Genomic DNA, 24,895 nt, shown 5'->3' with positions numbered 1-24,895 from the left:
GCTTACAATTTATAACTTCTTTTCAAAATAGCTTTAACATTCCATAATGGGAACAAAGCACAATCAAAAGAGATATTAAATAAATAGTCTGCTACTTTGTTAACTCAATCTACAATAGAAAAAAACAAATTTGGAATTATTTTTTATGTGACTTAAAAATATAGTCTTCTGGCTAGAAACACAGAAGGAAATGTTCCTAACTCATGTCACCTGGCTACTTTTTTACAAGAGTTGTTACAAATAAAAATTTTCTCAGAGAAGTCTAGTGATCTTTGCATCTGAAGGTACATTTTCTGTAACTAAGTGGTATGTGTCCTGATCTTTGGACAAGGCCCTTAATTATATTGCATGCTGTTCTTCTATTATTTTTAGTCCTCATTGTATAGGAAATATGCAAATGGAGACTGTTACTGTAGCTTGGCAATTATTCATAAACAAGACTTTTCAGATTTTGACTTATATGAAGGGCTAATCACAATAACCATGTGGGAAACCCTTTTAAAACCTTAACTTAAAATAACTTAGTGTACGTATACTTAGAAAACCTGTTGGAAAAGCACAAATGGATCCTGCTGTATTGCATTGGGCTCATGGTCCTTGGTACTTTGTACTTATTCTGGCCTCTGTTTTAATAAAAATGTATCTGTTGCATATGGCACAGGACAGCACTTGAGGATAGGTTTTCCTTTCTATCAGATAAGTACTCTGATTTCTAAAGTTCATAAAAACTAAGTCACTAGGACCCATAACTACGGCATTTCCCATGACTTATTGAGATTCATCAGTGGGTTGTTCTCCGACTCAACTGGAGAAAGTATAGCAGGACATCAGCAAATCTGAACTGAACCCTGTGTGGGTATCACACACCCTGAATAGTAAGGCCAGGCCAGAGTGCCACTGGCTGCCATTCAGGACTCGGGTTTGAGAGTAGGACCCTTACATGTCCAGTGATGTGCACTGATAAGCCGTGTCCCAAAATTTCGGCCTCAGTTACTGAAATACCAGAACAGATCATGAGCTTTGTGTTGCTTGCTCAGAAATTCTGCCTTTGATTTTAAGAGCAATATTTATCTTTTCATGATCCTTTTTGGACAGGAAGTAGAATTCTCAAGTAATTTAAAGAAAATCCAAGTATGAATGCATTAATCACTGGACTATCAAAGTTTAATACACCTACAGAAAGCAGTAGAGGATATAAAGTTAATTAGTGTTTTTCTAGATGTTTTCCTGAAAAAACACAAGTGGAAATATTCTTTTAAATGAATGGTGATTACCTATTAACTCTGGATTCTCTTTCTCTTTCTTCATTTCTCACCTTTCATTCCATTGTATTACCCTGCATTTCCCTTTTCTTTTATTTTTGTTTATGTTAAAATGCCACTTCCTTTCTTAATTACTTTTTACCCAGACACTTCTGAGGTTGATTTATTTGTTATTAATGCTCCATACACTCCAGTGCCAGATCCCACTCCCATGATGCCACCAGTGGGAGTCCAGGCTTCCATTCTGAGTCATGACACCATCAGGATTACATGGGCAGACAACTCACTGCCCAAACACCAGAAGATTACAGACTCTCGGTACTACACAGTCCGATGGAAAACCAACATCCCAGCAAACACCAAGTACAAGGTACTGGCACATGTGCTCTGGGTGAGGAAAGCTAATTATTGATATTTTCTAAATCTAAAGTTCTTGAATCATATGTTTCCAGAATGCAAATGCAACCACTCTGAGTTATTTGGTGACTGGTTTAAAAGCAAATACACTCTATGAATTCTCTGTGATGGTGACAAAAGGTCGAAGATCAAGCACGTGGAGCATGACAGCCCATGGGACCACCTTTGAATTAGGTATGTGTTGTCGGAACCATAGGCCACTATGGCATTTCTTCTCCACAAGATACTTCAGTCGAAGTTCATGCTGATGTTGTGCCACATTCTAAATCATGAGACTTACTAACACCTGCTTTTTACTAACCAAGGAAAGAATTGAGTGCATTAGTTAAAGTATTTACCAACACAATGAGCAACTACAGCCAGAGTTCAGTATTTGCTTTTTCAGCCAATGAATTGTGTTTTTTCATCATTGTACAAGAACATTAGCAAATAACAGGATAATGTAATACAAAGTATACACGATTTTAGGAATCAAGTGACTTGAGTTCAATCCCAGGTCGGCCATCAACTGACTATAATCATAAGCAAGTCATTCAGCCTCTCTGAATCTCTGTTTCTTCCAGAGGGGTAATAAAAGAGGGGTAATAACCTCTGCCTTTCCTACTTTATAGGGTTATTGTAAGAGTAAAATGAGGAGCAGATGGGGAAGTACATGCTTAGTTGTAAAACACTGCAGATGTGAGGGATAGCTGTCATTTGTCCTGCTCTCCTGGTGACTGAGAAACAAAGGAAAGAGTGACCCGCCCCTCACTGAGCAGCTGTAGTGCTGTGCTTGCTGAGGCCTCAGCACTTCACCAGCAGCTCTCTTGCAAACCAGTTCATGTCCTGTAACATCTCCCACAGAGTGTCCTTAGGGTTTTGTCTGTAAGAAAACATGAAAGAGAAAAGACTAAGCAAATTAAAGGGAAATTAGGCCATCCAGGTTTGAGATTATTTGCTTTTGTTCACTTATAAGCCTACCCTTCTCCCCCTTGTACTTTCCCAGCATGAGGACATGTGTAATTATTGGTAGTCTCTGTCCCCTATTTTTTCTCTTCTGTGTATAAATGATGAAAATGGGGGTATAGTATCACTCTAGATGGCTTGGCCCTAATGTCTTTTTGTCTTCTGAACAGAGGGTTGAACGTCCTACAGAGAAAAGGGGTTGGATTTGGAGAACTAGAAATTCAGTGCACAAAAGCTTACATAGACCTTGAGTTTGCTTTCTTTGACAGTTTTAAGAGTATCTTTTTGCTTTAATTCCAACCCATTAACTAATAAATTAGATTATGTATTTCCTTAGGATGTTTACATTTCACCAGGCTTTCTTCCATTTTATACTAGGAGGATTCTGTTACTTTAGGAAGAGAAGAGAAAATTTAAGGATGTACTTAATTTACTTATTTCCTTACTAGTACATTAAAAATTTTCAGCCATAACATGGAAACAAGAAATGCAGTCATTTTTATTTTATTGGTTTTTGTGTTTCATAAACAGCTTTACATTTCAGAGCAATAAGCTCAAGTAGTTGACAGTATGTATTCATTGCAAACTTAAAATAAGAAACATCAATTTATAAATCATGTGTTCTTTGAAGGAATTTGGGGTTTTCAGATATTTGATTTGGAGAGCCAAGTATAGGTGAGAGAGAAATTATTTTACATTTAAAAATATCCTAACAAAATAATCCAAATTAGGGGAAATTTTATCTTGGGAAACTCACATAACTTTTCTCATTTTCGGTGTCCTGATCTGTCAAACAGGAATAGTAGTAACTGCCTTTCAGGTTGCCATAAATACTAAGTGAAAAATTATTTGTAAAATGCCTGGCACCCTGGTTGGATAGCTCAGTTGGTTGGAGCATCATCCCATACACCAAAAGGTTTTACATTTGATCCTGGTCACAGCACATGCCTAGGTTGTGGGTTCTGTCCTCGGTTGGAGCTCGCTCGTACGATGGGGTTGGGAGGAAGAGGGTGACATGACACTGATCGATGTTTCTCTCTTCATTTCTCACTGTCTCTCATATTAATAAATGTATCCTCGGGTGAGGATTAAAAATAATAAGTAAAATGCCTGGCATATAGTGGGTATTGTCTTTTGTTTTTCCCACCTACTTAACTCTGATATTTTGCATATTCATCTTTTTATTGGAGCTATTTACAGATGGACTGTGAGTTCTTTGAAGTCAGGAGGCTTTATCTTTTTTGCCTTATACATTTGATTGTGCCTTACAAATGGAAAGGGTTGAAGAAGTTGTGAATAAAATTGAAATGGACAGGAATTATTGAAAGTATACTTATTTTGTAGTTCCTACTTCTCCACCCAAGGATGTGACAGTTGTGAGTAAAGAGGGAAAACCTAGGACCATTATTGTGAATTGGCAGCCTCCCTCTGAAGCCAATGGCAAAATTACAGGTAAGATGACTTTGAATGTGTATCTGTTCCCTTTTTCTGCCTGACAGAAGCACCCCAGGAGACTTCTGTGTTGTTGGGGGACGTGGGAGTCTGAAGGCCGCCTTGGTCATTTAGGAGTGCTGTGAGCCATGATGGTCCTTAGATGTGGAGCAAAGAGGTGCTGCTGTTTGCCCACAGTGACATAAAAATGAGGCACTCACTACTTGTCTTTGGGTTGCAATAGACAGACAGCCTTTGGTTGTAGTGATACCTTATGGACATACTTATTTTCCTCAGAAAAGCTGCCTTCTCTGCCTTGGACTAGATGATCTGCTCTAGAAATAAAGACCCTGCCTAACTCTATAGGGTAATTCCCAATAAAGAGAGATTCAGCTTTTACCCTGAAGCCAAAAAAAGCCCATTAGACTTTTATTCCTTTACCCCTTCCAGGCCTGCTACTTCAGCTTCCAGTGCTTTTACAACTAATTGTTAAATGTTTGAATTGGCCTAGGCCTTTGGAGAGGCCCAGAATGTTTCCTTAGACTTCTGGAAAGGAACCTTCCACAGTAAATACTGTGCCCTCCTCAGCCTTATCAAGGAGGAAAGAGACTTAGCTGTTAATTATTCCCCTTGGAGCTTCTGTTCCGTGTACATATATGCTGAGGAGCAGGAGTTTGTCTTCTGAAGATCCTGGTATGAATAGGGTGGCCTAAGAAAACTGAGAGCTTTTTTTTCCCCGTTGTTCTGCTTCAACTTTCAGTAGAAACTCCTTTCCGTAAATTCCTTGTCTTTTGTGATTTTTTTAAGGTTTTTGAATTTGCTGCTTTCATAAAAGAATCAAGCATGACTTGACCTGCATTGCATTTTACTTTGTCTTTAAAACCCAGTAATAATGGTTCAGGTTTATGTTTGTGGGTCTCTGCCTCAGCCATGGAGATTGAGTGCCCTCTGGTGGAAGTTGCCTGGTGACGTTTCATTGTGACTTTGCCCCAAATAACAAAGGTTACTGCCAGTCTCCCTGGAGTTTTTCTCTGGGGAACTCACATTGGTGAGAGCTAAAACAGTATGTTAGGCCATTTATTGGTTTTCAAAACTGCATTATTTTCATTGTAGACCATCAAAGGTACATTATTTAAAAATTAACATGTTGAAGTGATTGGATTTTTCTTATATGATTTCTTAGATTCTGAGGGTATTTAACACTATATTTTGTCTTTTATTAGTTTTATTACTTCAACTGTTGATTTAGGTGATAACTCACAGCTTGGCACTGTGTAAATTGTGGTTTTTCTCTATGTTATATTTAGTGTAGCATTTTGAATGCATTTTACCATTGCTGTTTAATCAGTAACTGCTTCTCTACTTGTTTGTGCTGTAACATATAATTTAACTGATTTCATAAGAAGAAGAAGAAGAAGAAGTAAGATTTCTTTTCCTATTAACTGCTTTGGACAGGTTACATCATATATTACAGCACGGATGTGAATGCAGAGATACACGACTGGGTTATCGAGCCTGTTGTGGGCAACAGGTTGACTCACCAGATACAAGAGCTGACACTTGACACACCGTACTACTTCAAAATCCAGGCTCGGAACTCAAAGGGCATGGGGCCCATGTCTGAAGCTGTCCAGTTCAGAACACCTAAAGGTAAGGCTCCTCACAGAGTGTTTTATAATGTGCCTTTAGTGGAGCTGTGCTTGCACATATCACGTCAGCATTTAAGAGACCATGGATGATATAAAAAGTCCTTTTGATGAGCCCCACAGTGTGTGCATTTATCTCAAAATGGTCCCTCACTCACCACTGACCACCAGCTCGGTGTTCCCTAGGTCACTGGCCTGACCGGATCATATAGAAGGGAACACTGACTCCAGTCTGTTCGAGGCAGTGATGTGAAGCTATTTACAGTCAGGTCCGGTGTGATACTCTTCTCTTGTAGAGTAATAGTATATTATTGTGGTAGATGATTCTCTTTCAACATATGCAGGTTCCTAACTTGAAAGGCTTATTTTAGACCTTTGTAGAAAGGCCCTTTAAAGAAACTCTAGAAAAGAAAGTGAAGATAAAGTATTGAACCAGGTGAGCTTAGGAATAAAATTTAGTCAGGGACTACTGAGTCTCTGAAAATGCAGAAACCATATGTGGGTTTCTCTATTTAAAAAAACAAACAAACAAAAAATCTCAATCTGTTTGAAAGTTTGTGGGATTTTTTTTTCCTTTAAAAATTATGCCTGTCCCATCTTCAAAGCTTGTGATCCTTGCTCTTGTTTTTTCTTCCCCTGTGCTTGGCCTGTTAGCGGACTCCTCTGATAAAATGCCTAATGATCAAGGTAAATGAGTAGATGGCCTCTCTTTCCTTTCCTCTCTTTTGTGACATATTATTAGCTTTTTGTTGTTTTTGTTTCTTTTTTTCTTGGAAATCAGTACCATGTATTAAAAACCATGTATTTATTGGCCAAAGTGGAGTTGAGTCCATGTCTGTGGCACTGGGGTATCTGAAAAGCTGAGAGGTAAATAGACTGACAGGGAAAAAACCCGAGCAGAATGAACTTGAGTTCTGCAGCTGTTGGAGATTGGCCTTAAGTGTGGGTCCCATTAGCACTAAGATAGTGAAATTCTGTAATAATTTCGGGCATACAAATTTGTAGCATCTAGGATTTTATTAGTGTCTCTAAGTAAAAAGTTGTAATCAAATTCAACAAATACCCTATTTTCCTCCTCCCACAAAGTATCTGCGAATTTACCCTATTAAACTCTAATTGTTCATGACAAAATTAGTGCCCTTTAGTTACCATAAGCTTAATTCAGAGCTCCTTTTCCATTTCTTCATTTAAATATATCTGCTGACTTTAAAAAAGGATAGAAAAAAATTTAAATGGATACATAGGAAACATGGGCCTCAATGTCACCATTCTTGAACTTATAATGTCAGCAAGGTCTTTTCACTGTAATTTGTGTGTTGGAGGTAACTGTGCTTTGTGATTTTCATCTCTGGCAATTCAGCTAAAGTTGGTCTCTGTTTTCTATACTAAGAAAGAACAATAAAAGTAAATTGGATGATTACTTTTATAGTTTAAGAATAGTTATTAGAAAGTCTTTGGATCTTGGTTAATGGCAAGAAGAACTGGAACTTGAGGTTTCAAGTTTCAGGGCTTTGGAAATGTGTTTGCAACAAGTCGTTTGTCCTATAGTACTTTGGAGAAACTACAAACTTGCTTTTGTATGGGGGGGCAGTGCAGGAAGGAACCCTAATCATGGCGGCAGCTTTGATGGAAGCATGATAAAAGACAAATACCATCCTGCATCTACACAGAATATAAACGTGCTCACTATTCTTTCCTGGCTCCACTCCATGAGCCAGAGTGCAGGTCTGAGCTGCACCACACCTCTGGGATTCAAAATTCTTTGCCCATATTTATTTTTGGTGTTTGGTTAATCCTTGGAATATCTTGTTCATAGGTTAACTTTAAAAGGAAAAAATGTTTGGAAATATAGGAATTTAACCAACCAGCTTATTGACAAAGTGTGCTTTTTGGCAATTATTTACATAATATGATACTCTGGAGAGATTGGCTTACACGTGGGCTACCTGACCACATGAAGAGCCGAACAAGTGCTAGGTCATCCCATCAACTAGACCTTACCATAGTGAAAAAAACAGCTGAAATCTTGATGTGTGGTGTGTGCCACTGGGGAGGAATGATGGCAGCAGAACTAAGGGGTGGGTGATGAGTATGGGCAATTGAAAAGGACAGTGAGTTATCTTCTAGAATATGCCTTTTTGGGTACCCAAGAACTTCTGTTACCTTTCAGGGTTTTGAACTTCTGCAAACATAGAAAACATTGTTTTCGCCTCTGGATTTATTCTGTTAAATGAACTGCATACAGAAACATTCAGATTTTAATTTCTTTCATTTCCTCCAAGTCTGATAATTCATAGAAGCATTTGACATTAGCTCTGTTTTGCAGAAACAAACCTAGTTTTTGAATTTCTAGCCAAGCCTAATGTATAGAAATGACTCATTTATTGTGTTTTCTGAAGCTTCATGCTCTCTGCCTCTGAGAAGAGAAAGGTTCACTGTTCCTATAACAATAGCAGTTGATGTTTATGAAACAGTTACTACGTGTCAGGCAGCACTCAGTCTTTCATAGGATTAAGTTTCCATCTAGTCCTCACAGTGGTTTCATGAAGTACGTGCCATTATCATTACTGTTTTATACTGAGGTAATAGAGATCCAAAAAGAATACAGTAATTAAATAACTTGCCAAAAGTCAAGTTATTTAACTATTAGCTCATGATAGAGCCAGTGTGCAAGGGCTGACAGTATCTTACGCATTGAGCTGTGAAGAACAGCTTTTACTTTGCAATTCTTTCAGACCTCTTCAAAGAAGTCTGATTCTGCTTTCTGGCCCCACACTTTGGATGGAGGGATGCCTTCACTTTATTGGGAAAGGACTGCTTATATTTGCTTTACCCAAGCAGCTTTTTCTATGAATGTAAAGAACAAAATTCAAGACGAAGAATAGGAATTTCCAAAATATTGGATATTTGTGTTTTCTGAGGCCGACTTGTGAGATGTCCCCAAGCCTAAGGTCCGCAGACTCACATATTTCTTGATGATGGTTTAGGAGACAGTGTCTTTTGTGAGCAACTTAAGGAAAGCCTTTGTTTTTCCATCTTTGGATATTTAGGTGACTTGAGCAGGAACTGAGACCCCAATTTGAACTTCCACTTGCCTTCCTGCTCCTGCTTAGGGAAACGCGACTTTGTAATTTGATAAAAAGAATCCAAGCCCTACATAGCTGGGGCCCTTGGAAGAGTCTGGTTTTTTACTGCAGGAGATAAGCAAACTGGTCTTCATGGTTCACTTTCTAAGGGAAGCTACTTTGCATAAGTGCTCTGAGCCATCTTTCAAAAATTTCCTGGGTTAGAGAAGTGGCATGTGTTCCCACCTGTGAGCACCAGTGGCAGTCCAGTGACACACTAGATACATCCATGGAAAGGGTGTCAGCCTTTCAGATGCCTCATTGCGTAGAAAGCTATACCTTAGTTTGTTTTGCACAGATACACTGTGTTTTCCCCTGTTGTTGATGTGCTACTTCATTTTCTCATGAACAAAGTAGACTGAATTTTTTTTTTTTTTTTTTTTTTTTGTAGAAAAAGCTCATTAGCTGTGAAGTGAGTGGACTTGTCACACCCATGGATGGTTTGGGATGCTACTGATGTGATTTTTTTTCTCCCTCAGCCTCAGGGTCTGCAGGAAAAGGAAGCCGGCTGCCAGACCTAGGATCTGACTACAAACCTCCAATGAGCGGTAAAGCCTCTCCTGCGGCTCTGTTGGCCTGCCATGGACATGATGCAGTTCTGCTTGACCTCTTGAAATGTCCTTAGTAGCTTGTGTGTGGTGATTGTAAAATGTTACCTATTTCCTTTTATTTAATAGTTAGCTTTAGGTATTTATCTGGCAAATACATGCTGAATAACTGCAAATCAATTTATTATAGGATCTGTAAGTAAAATTGTTTCCCCACATATCCAACTTAAAATTAATTCTAAACGAACAAGCCTTGTTTTTTCCCCACTGCCTTTAGAGAAGAATTAGAATATTGTTTTCAAAAATAAACCATCTAGTGTAATTAGTCATCACCCAAGCCAAATAAATGCTTCAGAATCATTAATTTCTCCCTAAACTACTTACCGTATTATTCTTAGTCTGGGAATTCTAAAAAATTATTCTCACTCTCCTAGAAATCCTAAGAGCTGGTGCCCCCTGTTACTTAAATGATAGCACCCATTCTTCTTCTGAAGTTCACTGTTTGTATACTTTCATACATGAAATCACTATGAAGCATGGAGAACAGATATCATTCCCATTTTTCAAAATTTATTTTTATTGTATTTTTCTCCATTACCATTTATCCCCTTTATCTCCCCCTCCCCCTGACAATCACCACACTGTTGTCCATGTCCATGAGTAGTTTTTCTTTTTTGCTTCACCTGTCTACCCCCTAAACAACCCAGAGCTGTCAGCCTGCTCTGTATCCATGAGCCTGTCTGTTTTGCTTGTTAGTGCAGTTAGTTCATTAGATTACATATATGAGTGAAATCATATGGTATTTGTCTTTCTCTGACTGGCTTATTTCACTTAGCATAATGTTCTCCAGGTCCATCCATGCTGTTGGAAAGAGTAAAATTGTCTTCTTTTTTATGGCCAAGTAGTATTGCATTGTGTAAATGTCCTATAGTTGTTTTATCTACTCATCTACTGATGGATACTCGGGCTGTTTCCATATCTTGGCGATTGTAAATAATGTTGCAATAAACATAGGGGTGCATATAGTCTTTCAAATTAGTGTTTCAGGTTTCTTCAGGTAAATTCCCAGAATAAGGCATGTTTAATTTTTTGAGGTATCTCCATACTGCTTTCCACAGTGGCTGCACCATTTGACATTCCCACCAACAGTGCATGAAGGTTCCCTTTTCCCCATATCCTCACCAGCACTTATGGTTTGTTGATTTATTGATGCTGACCGTTCTGACTGGTATGAGATGATATCTCATTGTGGTTTTATTTTTCTTCCCTCTGATGGCTAGTGATGTTGAGCATCTTTTCATATGTCTATTGGCCATCTGTATGTCCTGTTTGGAGAAGTGTCTATTCAGGTCCTTTGCCCATTTTTTAAATTAATTTATTTATTTGGGGGGGACCTCCACTCTGTAACAATTCCCCTGTCTCAGACTTAAGACCCTTTATAATCTTATAAAGGACAATGGGAGAAGGTCTTGTGCTCCTCTAGCTGCTTCAAGCTGGACATGGTCGTCATCCTACCTACCCTTGGGTCCAGAAATCCCTAATAAGTGTGGGGGTGTGGAGGGGAGGTTAGCCTTCGCACACAGGGAAGGATCTTGCAGACTGCAGGTCAGTTGGCTGTCCCCGGACAACACCATGCTTGGTTTAACAGGCTGGCATCCTTGTTGTATTCTGGGAGCAACAGATTTGGCAACAGGGTTAAAAGACATCATTAAAACCATAACCACTAGATGACAAAAGGCAGGGATTAATTTTTCAATGTCCCACATTAGGGGAAAAAAAGACTTCTTTGAAGGAAGGTGTACAAGGCACATCACACCGGTCCAAAGCCCTTTTTCCCACTATACTTAGTTTGGGCTGAGGGGTATATTGTAGGTTTCCCCGCTCAGACCTCTGGGCCCTTTCTGTCCAAGCCATTAGGATAGAAAAGAGAAACCAGTTTTAAAGTGAAGCCCACAGACCACCCCATACTTCACCAACCCAAACAGTTAGTTTAGCCAAACCGTTGAGTCTCAGGATGTGGTGATGCAGACAGGATTAAGTGAGGCCTATTGATACAGACAGTCAGTCACTCAGGTAATGAGATCATATACTTTAGCCCTATGAAAAAAGAACACACATGTTAATTTTCACAACATAACCCACAAACCAGTCTCTAAATCTGCAAGACTGTCTTATTGGGAAGACATCCAGTTTCAAGGCATTTGACATTCTTCTTGCCTATAAATTAAGCATCTTTGATGATGTCACAGATCTAGTTTGACTTTCAAATGAAACTTTAAATGAAAATAAACTTTAAAGACAGTTAGCTGCAGTAGTTTATAGTCTACCATTGAGCATTGTGATTTTCCTTGAATCGCAATTTTTCTCCTTAAGATTACCCTCCTTGTCATTAAAGGGACTGCATTAAGTCCAGTTTTAATTTATCCTGTTCGTTTGCATAAACACAACAGAGCAGCAAATGATCACATATGATCTTTAAGTCTGCTTTGCTGGATCTTATACAAGGAACCTTTAGGGTGACCTTCAGTTTGTCCTTCAGGGCACAGAAGCTGAGCCACATAACTGCCATTCAGCCTTGCCTGTAAACACCTGTCTTTTCCAAGTCCTTTGTGTTTTCAGTTGCGCTTTAAGGTCTCTTCTAGCCATCTTTCAGGAAAGCAACCTTCGTTCCCTCCCTGGAAAGATTGCCATGAACCTCACAACCAACCAAGATACCAGGCCTTTTTTCTGATGGGCTTTTATTACCTCTGAAAGTCAATCCCAGTTCCTCAAGGCTTTTTGGTAACAACCAGAGCCCAAGCATGTCTCCTTTAGGCATGACATTCCAGTCAAAGTCTTGGTTAACAAAACCTCTATTAAGTTGTCTTATTAGTTTTATGCAAAGAACCTTATGTCATTAGAGAGAAAAATATACAGTGTGAAGGAAAATCCTTGTCCTAATATTCACTAAAATTGCATTTTCATACTTTACATTTTCTTTTGTTCACTTTCCTACATGTGAGGGTTTTTGGGGGTTGGGGGAGGATTTGCTGGCTCATTTATTAATTTATTTTGCTTTCATCTTTTTCCCCCCACTAAAATTTTTTGTTTGTTTTTCTATTACAGTTGTCCCACTTTTTTCCCCATTGTTCCCCCCCAACCCTGCCCCCCCTTCTCCCACAGTAAATCCCCACCCCGTTGTCCATGTCCATGGGTCATTTATACATGTTCTTTGACTAGACCCTCCCCGTTCTTACCCCCTTCTCTCCCTCCCGCCTCCCCCCTTGTCACTGTTAGTGTGCACCTTATTTACATGCCTCTGGTTCAGTTTTGCTCATTCGTTTGTGTTGTTCATTAGTTTCCTGTATTAGGTGATATCATATGGCATTTGTCTTTCATTGCCTGGCTTATTTCACTAAGCATAATTTTCTCTAGGTCCATCCATGTTGTCACAAATGGCAGGAGTTCCTTCTTTCTTTCTGCTGCATAGTACTCCATTGTGTAAATATACCACAGTTTTTTGATCCACTCATCTACAGATGGATAGTTAGGTTGTTTCCAGCAATTGACTATTATAAATAGTGCTGCTATGAATATAGGGGTACATAAGTTCTTTTGTTATTATTGATACGTGCTTATTCATTTTCATTTTTTCCCCTTTATACTTCTGTTCATCTCTGTCTCTCTCTGTTTCTTCATCTTCTTAAAGCAGACCCTTTAGCATCTCTTGCAATGCTGGGTTGGTATTCTTCTAGCCTTCTTTGATCTGGGAAACTCCTTATTTCACCTTCCATTTTGAATGAGAGCTTGCTGGGTAGAGTAGTCTTGGTGGTAGGCCTGTGTTTTTCATTGCTTGAAATATGTTTTGCCATTCCTTTCTGGCTTGTAGTGTTTCTGTTGAGAAATATGATGATAGCCTTATTGGAGCTCCCTTGTATGTTATTAGCTGTTTCTCTTTTGTTGCTTTTAGGATTTTATTTTTGTCTTTCAGTGTTGCCATTTTAATTATGGTATGTCTTAGAGTGGGCCTTTTTGGGTTCATCTTCATTGGGACCTTCCGTGCTTCCTGAACTTGTGTGACTTTTTCTCTCATCAAGTTAGGGAATTTTTCTGTCATTACTTTTTCAATCTGGTTTTCTATACCATGCTCCTCTTCTTCCCCTTCTGGTATTCCTGTGATACAGATATTATTACGTTTTATGTTGTCCTGAAGCTCTCTTAAATCCTGTTCATTCTTTTTCAGTCCTTTTTTGTTTTGTTGCACTGTCTGGGAATTTTATTCTACGTTGCCCTCCAGCTCACTGAACTGATCTTCTGCTTCCTCTAGTCTGCTTTAATTTCTTCTACTGTGTTCTTCAATTCAGAAATTGTATTCTTCATTTCCTCCTGCCTCTTATTGATACCTTCTATGTCTTTTTTCATGCTGGTGTAATTCTCAGCAAGTTCCTTGTAGTTTCGCTGGAGTTCTTTGTAGTTTTCTTTGAGCTTGCTGAGCTCATTGAGCTTCCCTATAATCCATGTTTTGAATTTCATGTCTGATAGTTTGCTTCCCTCTATTTCATTTAGCCCTCTTCCTGGGGGTTTCTCCTTTCCTTTCAATAGGAGCTTGTTTCTCTGTGTCCCCGTTTTTGTGACTCTTCTTGTTTGTTGCTGCTTCTTAGATTGATCTGCACTTCTGTATCTGCCCCTGGTGGCGTCAGATCATGTACTAGTCTGGGCCTAGGCAGCCTGTTGGAGACTACCAGAGATCTACTGCCTTTGCATGTCTCCTTTACTTGTTAATATACTCTACCTGTGATCAGCCGTGAGGCTGAAGCACCAAGGGTGTGGCAGATTAATTCCTGTAGGCGGGGCCTTTGCTTCCTGTCAGGCTGATGCCACTTGGAGGGGAATGGTCTGCCTGCAGTCTGGTAATTGAGTCAGCAATGGGACCCGATCGGCTGCTCCCTCAGTTCTCTCCTCAAAGCCACCACTCCAAACTCTCCCTAAGCACCTCTAGTCCTCCCTTCCCTTTCTCTGCTTGAGCACAGGGTAAGTGAGTGCCAAAATATTTTTGTACGTGGTTCATTTAAGAGCTCTTTGTCTCCAGCTGTTTCTTTCAGGCCAGCAAAAACCCTGTGGCTTTTTGCTTCCCACGGCTGGATGCTATTTTACTTTCCGCTCTGTTGCTATAGGCTGGGAAGCTCAGCTGGAGGTTTAGACCCTGCCCCCTTCTCAGTGTATACCCCCAGTTGCTGAGCTGTTTCGCAGTCCCTTCAGCTGCCACCTGTGGGAGCCCAGCTAGCCCTTTCGCGTCTCCGCACGTCCTACCGGTCACATTGTGATGTAGCGGCCTTTTCTGTCTCTCCGTGGTTGTAAGACTTCTCTCCAGCTAGTGTGTTCAGTTGGTTATTCCAGATGATTTCTACACAGTTAAGTTGTAATTCCAGATTGGTCCTGGGAGGAGGTTAGTGTAGCTTCCACTTACTCCTCCACCATCTTGGATCCGTTTTGCCCATTTTTTAATTGGATTGTTTGGTATTTTGGGGTTGAGTCATATGAGTTCTCTATAAATTTTGGATATTAACTTCTTATCAGATGTATCGGCAAATATGTTCTCCCATTATGTGGGATGTCTTTTTATTTTTATTGATAATTTCCTTTGCTGTGCAAAAACCTTTTAGTTTGATGTAGTCCCATTTGTTTATGTACAGTATTCCCTCACTTATCACGGGTATTACATTCTAGACACACCCCCCCCACGATAGGTGAAAATCCGCGAAGTAGGAACCTTACATTTATTTTAGTATTCATATATATTTTAAGGCTTTATAAACCCTTCCCACACACTTATAAACCATTCCCAGTCCCTTATTAACCGTTCCCACTCCCTTATTAACCTTTTCCACACTTCTATAAACACTACTCATGTTCTGAAACATATTCTACACTCTTAAACCTATATAACTTTAACAATATATGTATACAGTACCACAAAATCCCTCAATATAGCAAAAAATCTGCAATAAATAATTAAATATAATATTTTTTAAAATCCCGTGATACAGTGAGGCCACGATAAGTGAACCGTGCTATAGAGAGGGACTACTGTAATGTTCTTTTCTTCCCCTTGCCTGGGGAGATATATCAGATAAAATATTGCTATGAGCAAGGTCCCAGATTTTACTGCCTATGTTTTCTTCTAGGATTTTTATGGTTTTGGGCCCAACATTTAAGTCTTTAACCCATTTTGAATTTATTCTTGTGTGTGGCATAATAGGGTGGTCTAATTTCATTTTTCTGCACATATCTGTCCAATTTACCCAAACAATTTATTAAACAAACTAGCTCCTTGTATGTGCTTGCTTCCTCTGTTGAATATTAAAGATATGTGTTTATATCTGGGCTCTCTATTCTATTCCATTGATCTCTATGTGTCTGTTTTTATGCCAGTTCCATGCTATTTTGATTACTATGGCCTTATAGCAGTAGACCCCAACCTTTTTGGCACCAGGGACCAGTTTCATGGAAGACAGTTTTTCCACAGACTACAGGAGGTGGCGGGAGCCACAGGAGGCAGAGCTCAGGTGGTCAAGCAGTAATGCAAGTGAAGTTTCACTCACTCACTTTCCACTCATCTCCTGCTGTGTGGCCTGCTTCCTAACAGGCCACAGACTGGTACCAGTCAAAGGCCCAGGGGTTGGGGAACCCTGCCTTATAGTATAGTTTCATATTTGGTACTGTGAGTCCTCCAACTTTGTTCTTTCTCAAGATCTCTGTTGCTATTCAGGGCCTTTAGTGGTTCAATTAAATTTTTGAAATATTTTATGAAATATGTCATTGGTATCTTGATAGGAATTGCATTTAATCTATAGATTGCTTTGGGTAGTATGATCATTTTAATGATGTTAATTATTTCCATCCATGAACACTGTATGCTTCCACTTATTTGTATCTTTTCCAATTTCTTTCTTCGGTGTCTTATAATTTTCCAAGAACAGGTGTTTTTACCTCCTTGCTTAAATTTATTCTTAGATATTTTATTCTTTTATTTGGAATTTAAGAATATTTATTTAAAACATGCCTACATTTTTAAAGCACCATTTTTTAAAAGTTATTTTTGGTGGGGGACCCCCCACTCTATAACAATTCCCCCATCTCAGACTTAAGACCCTTTATAATCTTATAAAGGACAGTGGGCGAAGGTCTTGTGCTCCTCTAGCTGCGTCAAGCTGGATATGGTCATCGTCCTACCTACCCTTGGGTCCAGAAATCCCTAATTAGTGTAGGGGTGTGGAGGGGAGGGGAGGGTAGCCTTCCCACATGGGGAAGGATCTTGCAGACTGCAGGTCAGTTGGCTGTCCCAGGACAATGGCATGCTTGTGTATTCTGGGAGCAACAGATTTGGCAACAGGGTTAAAAGGCATCATTCAATCCATAACCACTAGATGACAAAAGGCACGGATTAATTTTCCAATGTCCCACATTGGGAAAAAAAGAAATGGCTTCTTTGGAGGAAGGTGTGCCAGGCACATCTCACCTGTCCAAAGCCCTTTTTCCCACTATACTTAGTTTGGGCTGAGGGAAATATTTTAGCTTTCCCCACTTCTCAGACCTCTGTCCAAGCCATTAGGACAGAAAAGAGAAACCAGTTTTAAAGTGAAGCCCACAGACCACCCCATACTTCACCAACCCAACCACTTAGTTCAGTCAAACTGTTGAGTCTCAGGAGGCAGCGATGCAGACAGGATTAAGTGAGGCCTATATGTACAGACAGTCACTCAGGTAATGAGATCATAGACTTAGACCCAGTCACGTTGTGATGAAGTGGCCTTTTTTGTCTCTTTCTATAAGACTTCTCTCCAACTAGTGTTCAGTTGGTTATTCTGGATGATATCTCTACAATTTAGTTGTACTTCCAGATTGGTCCTGGGAGAAGGTTAGTGTAGTTTCCACTTACTCTTCCACCATCTTGGATCTCCGATATTTTATTTTTTTTTTTGAAGCAATTATGAATTGGATATTTTTTTCTTTCTATCATTATTGTTATATAAAAATAAAACTAATTTCTGGATATTGACTTTTGTGTCCTACTTTATTGAGTTTATTTATCAGGTCTAGTAGTTTCTTGGTAGAATCTTTAGGGTTCTCTATGTACAGTATCATGTCATATACAAATAAGACGTCTTTTACTTCCTTACTAATTTGGATGCCTTTTATTTCTTCTTTTTGTCTGATTTCTATGGCTAGGACTTCCAGTACTATATTGAATAAGAGAGATGAAAACACATCCATCTTGTTCCCAATCTTGAGGGGAACACTTGTAGTTTTTATCCACTGAGTATGATGCTGGCAGTGGGTTGGTCATATGTGACCTTTGTTATATTTAGGTTTTTTCCTTCTAATTCCACTTTGCTGATAATTTTTATCATAAATCGGTGCTGGATTTTATCAGATGGTTTTTCTGCATCTATTGATATGATCATGTGGTTTTTATCCTTCATTTTGTTTCTGTGGTGTATCACATTTATTGATTTATGAATGTTGTACCAACCTGGCATTCCCAGAATAAATCCCACTTGATCGTGGTATATGATTTTTTTGATGCATTGCTGTTGTATTCGGTTTGCTAATAACTTAGTTGAGGATTTTAGCATGTATGTACATCAGGGATATTGGCCTATAATTTTTTTTGGTAATATCTTTATCTGGTTTTGGAATTAGAATAAGGCTGACCTTGTAAAATGAGCTTAGGAGTCTTCCCTTCTCTTGAATTTTTGAATAATTTGAGAAGGAGAGGTGTTAGTTCTTGGGATGTTGGTAAAATTCACCTGTGAAGCCGTCTGGTCCAGGGCTTTTGTTTGTTGGGAGTTTTTAAATCGCTGCTTCAATTTCACTAGTTGTAGTCTTATCTATTCAGATTCTCTGATTCTTCCTGATTTAGTTTTGGAAAATTATGTTTCTAGGAATTTATCTATTTCATCCAGGTTGTCCTGTTTGTTGTCGTATAGTTGTTCATAGTATTTTCTTACAATTTTTTGTGTATCTTTTACGTCAGTTCTTATTTCTTCTCTTTCATTTCTGATTTTATTTATTTGGGTCCTGTTTTTGTTTTGTTTTTTATGAGTCTAGTTAAATGTTTCTCAATCTTGTTTATCTTTTCAAAGATCCAGCTCTTGGATTCATTGATTTTTTGTATCGTATTTTTAGACTATATTTCATTTATTTTGGCTCTGATTTTTATTATTTCCTTCCTTCTACTCACTTTGGGCATTGTTTGTTGCTCTTTTTCAAGTTCCTTTAAGTATAAAGTTAGATTGTTTATTTGAGCTTTTTCTTGTTCTTTGAGATAGGCCTGTAATGCTATGAATTTCCCTTTTAGAATTGCTTTCCCAGTGTCCCACAGATTTTGGATTGTTGTGTCATTATTTTCATCTGTTTCAAGCTATCTTTTGATTTTTTTTCCTTGATCTTATTATTGACCCATGTATTGTTTAATATCATGTTATTTGGCTTCTATGTCTGCGTGTATTTCAGTTTTCTTCTTGTGATTGATTTCTAGTTTTATAGCCTTGTGGTCAGATAAGATGTTTGATATTATTTCAGTCTTCTTACATTCATTGAGAGTTGTTTTGTGTTCTAACATGTGGTCTATCCTAGAAAATGTTTCATGTGCACTTGAAAAGAATGTATATTCTGCTTTTGGATGAAATGCTCTGTAAATATCAGTTAAACCCACTTGATTCAGTGTGTCATTTAAGGCTGATCTTTCCTTGTTGATTTTCAGTCTGGAAGATCTACCCATTGAAGTCAATGGGGTCTTAAAATCCCCAACTATGACTGTATTTCTGTCGATTTCTCCGTTTATGTCCATCAAGATTTACTTTACATATTTAGGTGCTACTATGTTGGGTCCATAAATGTTTACAAGGTTTATATCCTCCCATTGGATTGTTCCCTTTATCATTATGTAGTGTTTTTCTTTGTCTGTTACTATGGCCTTGGTTTTAAAGTCTTATTTTGTTGACTATAATACTGCCAGCCCAGCTTTTTTTCCTTTCCAGCTACATAGAATATCTTTTTCCACCCCTTTGCTTTTAGTCTGTGTGTATCTTTTATTCTGAGGTTGGTCTTTTGGAGACACCATATATATATGGGTCTTGTTTCCTTATCCATTCAACTACCCTCAGTCTTTTGATTGGAGCATTTAAGCCATAAACATTTAAAGTGAGTATTCAGATACCTATTTACTGCCATTTTAATTTTTAAGTATTTTCCTGTTTTTTACTTTTTTTCTTCTTCTTAAAGCAGGCCTTTTAGCATTTCTTGTAATACTGGTTTGGTGGTAACAAAACTGCTCTAGCTTTTCCTCATTTGTGAAGCTCTTTCTTTCTCCTTCAATTTTAAATGATAGCCTTGCTGGGTAAAGTAGCCTTGCTGTGGGTCCTTGCTTTTCATCAACTTCAATATTTCATGCTAATCCCTCCTGGCCAGAAATGTTTTTGCTGAGAAATCAGATGACAGTCTAATGGGAGCTCTCTTGTAGGTAACTAACTGCTTTTTTTTTTTTTTTTTTTTTGCAGCTTTTAAGATTCTCTCCTGTCTTCAAGGTTAGGGAAGTTCTCAGTCATTATTTCTTCAGATAGGTTCTTGATCCCTTGCTCACTCTCTTCTCCTTCTGGTGTTACTGTGATGCAAATGTTGTCTCAAAGTTTTCTTAAACTCCTCGTTTTTTAAAATTGCTTTCTTTTTGCTGCTCTGCCTGGGTGTTGTTTTTTTTTCCTACCATGTCTTCCAAATATTTGATTTGATCCTCTACTTCATCTAACCTACTGTTTATTCCTTTCAGTGTATTTTTTATTTCAAGTATTGCATTCTTTATTTCTAACTGGTCCTTTTTTATGTTTTTTTTTCTTTTTTAATGCTCTTGAGCACCCTTATAATCATTACTCTAAACTCTGTGTCTGATAAATTGCTTGCCTCCATTTCATTTATTTCTTCTGAGAACTCCCTTGTTCTTTTGTTTGGGGACTTTTTTTCTTTCCATTTTGGCTGCTTCTTTGTGTTTTTGTGTATTCAGTATATCTGCAAAGACCCTGGTGTAGGCTTATGTCAGACATTGCCTGTGACTGGTCCTGGGCAACCTGTTCAGAGCTATCCCTGACCCACAACTTGTGGCTCCCTCTGCTGAACTTGGGTGCATGTAGAAAGGGCCAAGCCGTGCTCACCAAGGCCGGCTTTTACCAGTACTAGGCCCTGGGGAGGGTCAGCTAAAGTCTCAGAGCTCCCAGAGATCCACCTTCACCTGCAGACTTTCTGTAAGGCTTAATCACTGAAATAGCCTCTAGTTGTGCTCCGCAGCGGGGCTTAAGATCCTCAGGATGGGGCTATGCTTCCTGCCAGGGTGTTGTCACTTGGAGAGGAGTGGTCTGCCCGAGAAAGATGGCACTTGCAGTATGGGGAATGACTCAGCACAGGGGTCCTGGTGGCTGACCCTTCAGCTCTCCCTTCAGAGCCATTCAGCCCAGACTCTCCTCATGTGTCTCTAGTCCACTCCGCCCTCCCTCTGCCGGAGCCCAGGGTAAGTGGCTACAAACAAAATTTGATGTGTTGGCTGTTTGAGAAGCTATCTGAATCTCCAGCTTTCTCTCCCTGGCAGACAGAAACCCTGCTGCTTTTCACAGCTGAATGTTATTTGGGTTCTTTTCCAGCTCTGATGCTGTAGGCTGGGGAGCCCAGCTTGGGATTTAGACCCCACAGTGCTCAGGAGGAACCCTCCGTCTGCTGAAATATCCCTCCAGAGTTTCAGCTGCTACCCATGGGAGCCCAGCCATCCCTCTTGCATCTCCACACACCCTATCAGTCTTGTTCTGGTGTCCTTCGTTATAAGACTTCTCTCCAGCTAGTGTTCAGTAGGTTATTCAGGATGATTTTTCTATAATTTACTTGTAATTCTTGTTTGATCCTAGGAGGAGGTTAATGTAGCTTCCACCTACTCTGCAGCCATCTTGGATCTCCTCATTCCCATTTTAAACCTTAAGAGACTCAGTGAAGAAGTAATGTGCCTGGGTCCATCCACTAATTATGGAAGTCCTAGAACCAAAACCCAGGTCTTTTGACATCATTGTGCCTTTTCCACACTCACACGCAGCCTAAAAGGCACAGATTCTATACCAGAATAGAAATCTTGCTGTTGCCACCCCTGCCAAAGAAACATAAGAGACAAAGGCCTGTCCTCTGGAAACTCCTACTCTCTGTGGAAATAAAACGATTGTTTAATCTCTGATTATCTCTTTAAATTGGAAGTGGTTCTGCCCAGACTTCAGTGAAACCAGTTTCTTCTTAGTACAGTGGGACAAACTTGCATGCTTCAAGGAATTTTTAGTGTTTGAGCTCTAGGACTTTATGAGTTTCTTCTCTTGGGATACATATGTTACATTTATGTGCTGTCCACAATATAATATTCAAGGTTGTGAAAAAAGTAATTATTTCTTCATCTTTTATTCATGCATTCCATTCATTCACACATCTTTTGAAGATTCAGGTTTTATATAGTAAGCTGTAAGAGCAAGAGGAGTGATAACAAACTACCTAATAGAGAAAAGGGAAAGCTCTATAGAGGATGTGATATCTGATCCATATTTTACTCTTTTAATCCTCACCCAAGGATATGTTTATTGACTTTAGAGAGAAAGGGAGGGAGAGAGAGAGAGAGAGGAAAAGAAACACTGAAATGAGAGAGAAACACTGATCGGTTGCCTCTCATACTTGCCCTGACTGGGGATTGAACCTGCAACCTTTTGGTGTATGGAATGATGCTCCAATCAATTGAACCACCTGGCCAGGCTGAACCCAGATTTTAAAGGTTGCTAAATGTCACAGAGGGGGTTGTACATTCTAGGAAGCAAACACAGCATGTGCCAAGGCCTGGCAATATAAAAGAACCTGCTTTCCCACAGATCACACTGCCTAGCGGGATTGTAGAGATTCTCAGGTTAGAGAAGGTTGGTTAGAACCAGTCTGTCAAAAGTTCAGGTGCCAGTGCTGAGAAATGTGAGCTTTATCCTATCAGTAACTTATGTAGGATGTCTGATAGTGGTAAACTATGACTTCCATTTATTGAATATCTACTATTAGTAGACAGTGAAGAATGAGTTGGGAGTAAGAGCATTCAGTCTGAAAAAATGGTTGGGAAGCTGTTGCAATAGTTCAGATGAGGCTTAAAAAATGGCCTGTCATAATGTCCCTGATAGAAGGGGTGATGCTCCCTTTCGGCACCCACTCTCCGACTATCTTAGAAGGGGAGATTTTGGCCAGCTCAAAGTTGGAGGTCAAATGACATTAAATGAGAATGCAGGAAAGAACTATCCCCATGTCTGTTTTCCTCCCAACCCCTGAAAGCTCCCCAGACTCATTTCAATGCCTACCCCACTGCATACCCTACCCAGTAGCTCTGTGTTATTAATAAAGACTCATGTGAAACCCAAATATGGTCTAATTTTATTGACCCCTAGTTCTGTGATCTTTCCCAAATATACAAATGTTATTTTATTTTATTTTATTTTTCAAATGTATTTTATTGATTATGCTATTACAATTGTCCCCCTTTGCCCCCCTCTGCGCAGTATCCCTCTTCCCTCCAGCAATCCTCCCAACCCCTTAGTTCATGTTCATGGGTCGTGCATATAACTTTTTTGGCTTCTCCATTTCCTACACTATTCTTAACATCCCCCTGTCTATTTTGTACCTAACAGTTATGCCTCTTAATCCATGCAGCTTTTCCCACATTTCCCCCCTTCTCTCTCCCAGCTGATAACCCCCCAAATGATCTATCTATGATTCTGTTCCTGTTCTGGTTGTTTACTTAGCTTGTTTTTTTACATTCAGTTGTTGATAGTTGTGAATTTGTTGCCATTTTTATGTTCATGGTTTTGATCTTTTTCTTAAATAAGTCCCTTTAACATTTCATTTAGTAAGGGCTTGGTGATGATGAACTCCTTTTGCTTTACCTTGTCTGGGAAGCACTTTTATCTGCCCTCCCATTATAAAGGATAGCTTTGCTGGATGGAGTAACCTAGGTTGTAGGTCCTTGTTTTTCATCACTTTGAATACTTCTTGCCAGTCCCTTCTAGCCTGCAAAATTTCTTTTGAGAAGTCAGCTGACAGTCTTATGGAAACTCCTTTGTATCTTCTTCTCTTACTACTTGTAAGAGTCTCTCTTAATCTTTAGCCTTTGGTATGGTCCTCCTTGAGTCCAACTTGTTGGGGACTCTCTGTGCCTTCTGGACTTGCATGTCTATTTCCTTCATCAAATTATGGAAGTTTTCTTTCATCATTTTTTTCAAATAAGTTTTCAATTTCTTGCTTTTCTTCTTCTCCTTCTGGTATCCCTATGATTCAGATGTACCTTTGGAGATATCCCAGAGGTTCCTTACACTGTCCTCATTTTTCTGAATTCTTTTTTCTTCTTGCTGTTCTGATTCAATGCTTATTCCTCCCTTATATTCCAAATCATTGATTTGAATTCCAACTTCATGCCCTCCACTGGTGGTTCCCTATAGATTTTTATTTTTGTTTCACTTAGTGTAACCTTCATTTCTTCCTGGTCTTTTTTATTTTGTTTCTGTACTCAATGAGTTCTTTGAGCATCCTGATCATAGTGTTTTAAATTTTGCATCTGATAAGTTCGTTATCTCTGTTTCATTTAGTTCTTTTTCTGGAGTTTTGTACTGTTCTTTCATTTGGTCCATATTTCTTTGTCTCCTCAATTTAATAGCCTCCCTGTGTTTGTTTCTGTATGTTATGTAGAACTGTTTTGACTGCCTGTCTTAGTAGCATGGCCTATTGTAGAAAAGGTACCCATCTGGATGAATGTGGCTTTTTAAATTCCTTGGTTGTCAGACTTTCATACAGCTCGATTTTCTGATGGTTCTGGGTGTTATTTGTTTTGAGGTCTAGTTGTAATTCTTTCTGTGGTTTCACGAGAAGGCAAAGCATGTTTACCTATGCCTCCATCTTGACCATAAGTCTTATTTTGTTTTCTAAAATGTAATTTTATTAAAGGTCAGTGTGCAGAATTTGAGTTGTCTACCTGCTTACCTTTTTCTCAGATATGAAGAATAAAAATAACCAAATGTAGAAGAATAAACTCTTAAGCTCTCCTAAATCAGCCCAGATTTTGCACTGTGCTAGATGTAGCCTATAAAATCACAGAACCAAAACTTGGAAGGTCAGCTAATCCAATGTTATGGAAGGGATTCCCACAATAAATATAATTTGGATTAGATCATAAGCTTATAAACCAGGTTGTTTATGGAAATCACTTTGGGAGCTTTTTCTAAAAATAGCTCCAGGCCATACCTTCATGGTAGGGATTTATCCCACAACATTCTTTTAAGTACTTCCAGTGACATAACTCTCATTACTTGGCAAAGCAGTACATTCCACTATTGTACAGCTCCAATTGTTAGGTAAGGGAGAGAGAAACTAGAAGAAGAGATATCAAATATCCATGGCGGTTAGATCTGTATGGTGGGATTTCCCATGTTTTATAATATAAGCAT

General features: G+C 39.0%; 1 protein-coding gene across 8 annotated transcripts in view; it reads left to right on the top strand.

Moving 5' to 3' along the window:
* Positions 1-24,895, top strand: part of NEO1 (neogenin 1) — a 290,741-nt gene that overhangs the window by 249,079 nt on the left and 16,767 nt on the right. For 4 of the 8 annotated variants that reach the window (XM_090270046.1, XM_090270045.1, XM_090270039.1 and 1 more), the window contains exons 18-23: positions 1,409-1,632; positions 1,715-1,853; positions 3,969-4,076; positions 5,511-5,705; positions 6,356-6,388; positions 9,306-9,374. In XM_090270046.1, the coding sequence (XP_090126172.1) occupies positions 1,409-1,632; positions 1,715-1,853; positions 3,969-4,076; positions 5,511-5,705; positions 6,356-6,388; positions 9,306-9,374 (768 nt within the window). The remainder of the gene's footprint in view (positions 1-1,408; positions 1,633-1,714; positions 1,854-3,968; positions 4,077-5,510; positions 5,706-6,355; positions 6,389-9,305; positions 9,375-24,895) is intronic. The other 4 variants (XM_090270040.1, XM_090270044.1, XM_090270041.1 and 1 more) reach the window with 3 other exon arrangements.

This window comes from Furipterus horrens, unplaced genomic scaffold (genome assembly GCF_987537825.1).
Source record: "Furipterus horrens unplaced genomic scaffold, mFurHor1.1.pri manual_scaffold_3, whole genome shotgun sequence".
NCBI classification, from domain to species: domain Eukaryota; kingdom Metazoa; phylum Chordata; class Mammalia; order Chiroptera; family Furipteridae; genus Furipterus; species Furipterus horrens.
Note: the sequence above shows the minus strand (reverse complement) of the source record. Positions and strands in the feature narration are given on the sequence as shown.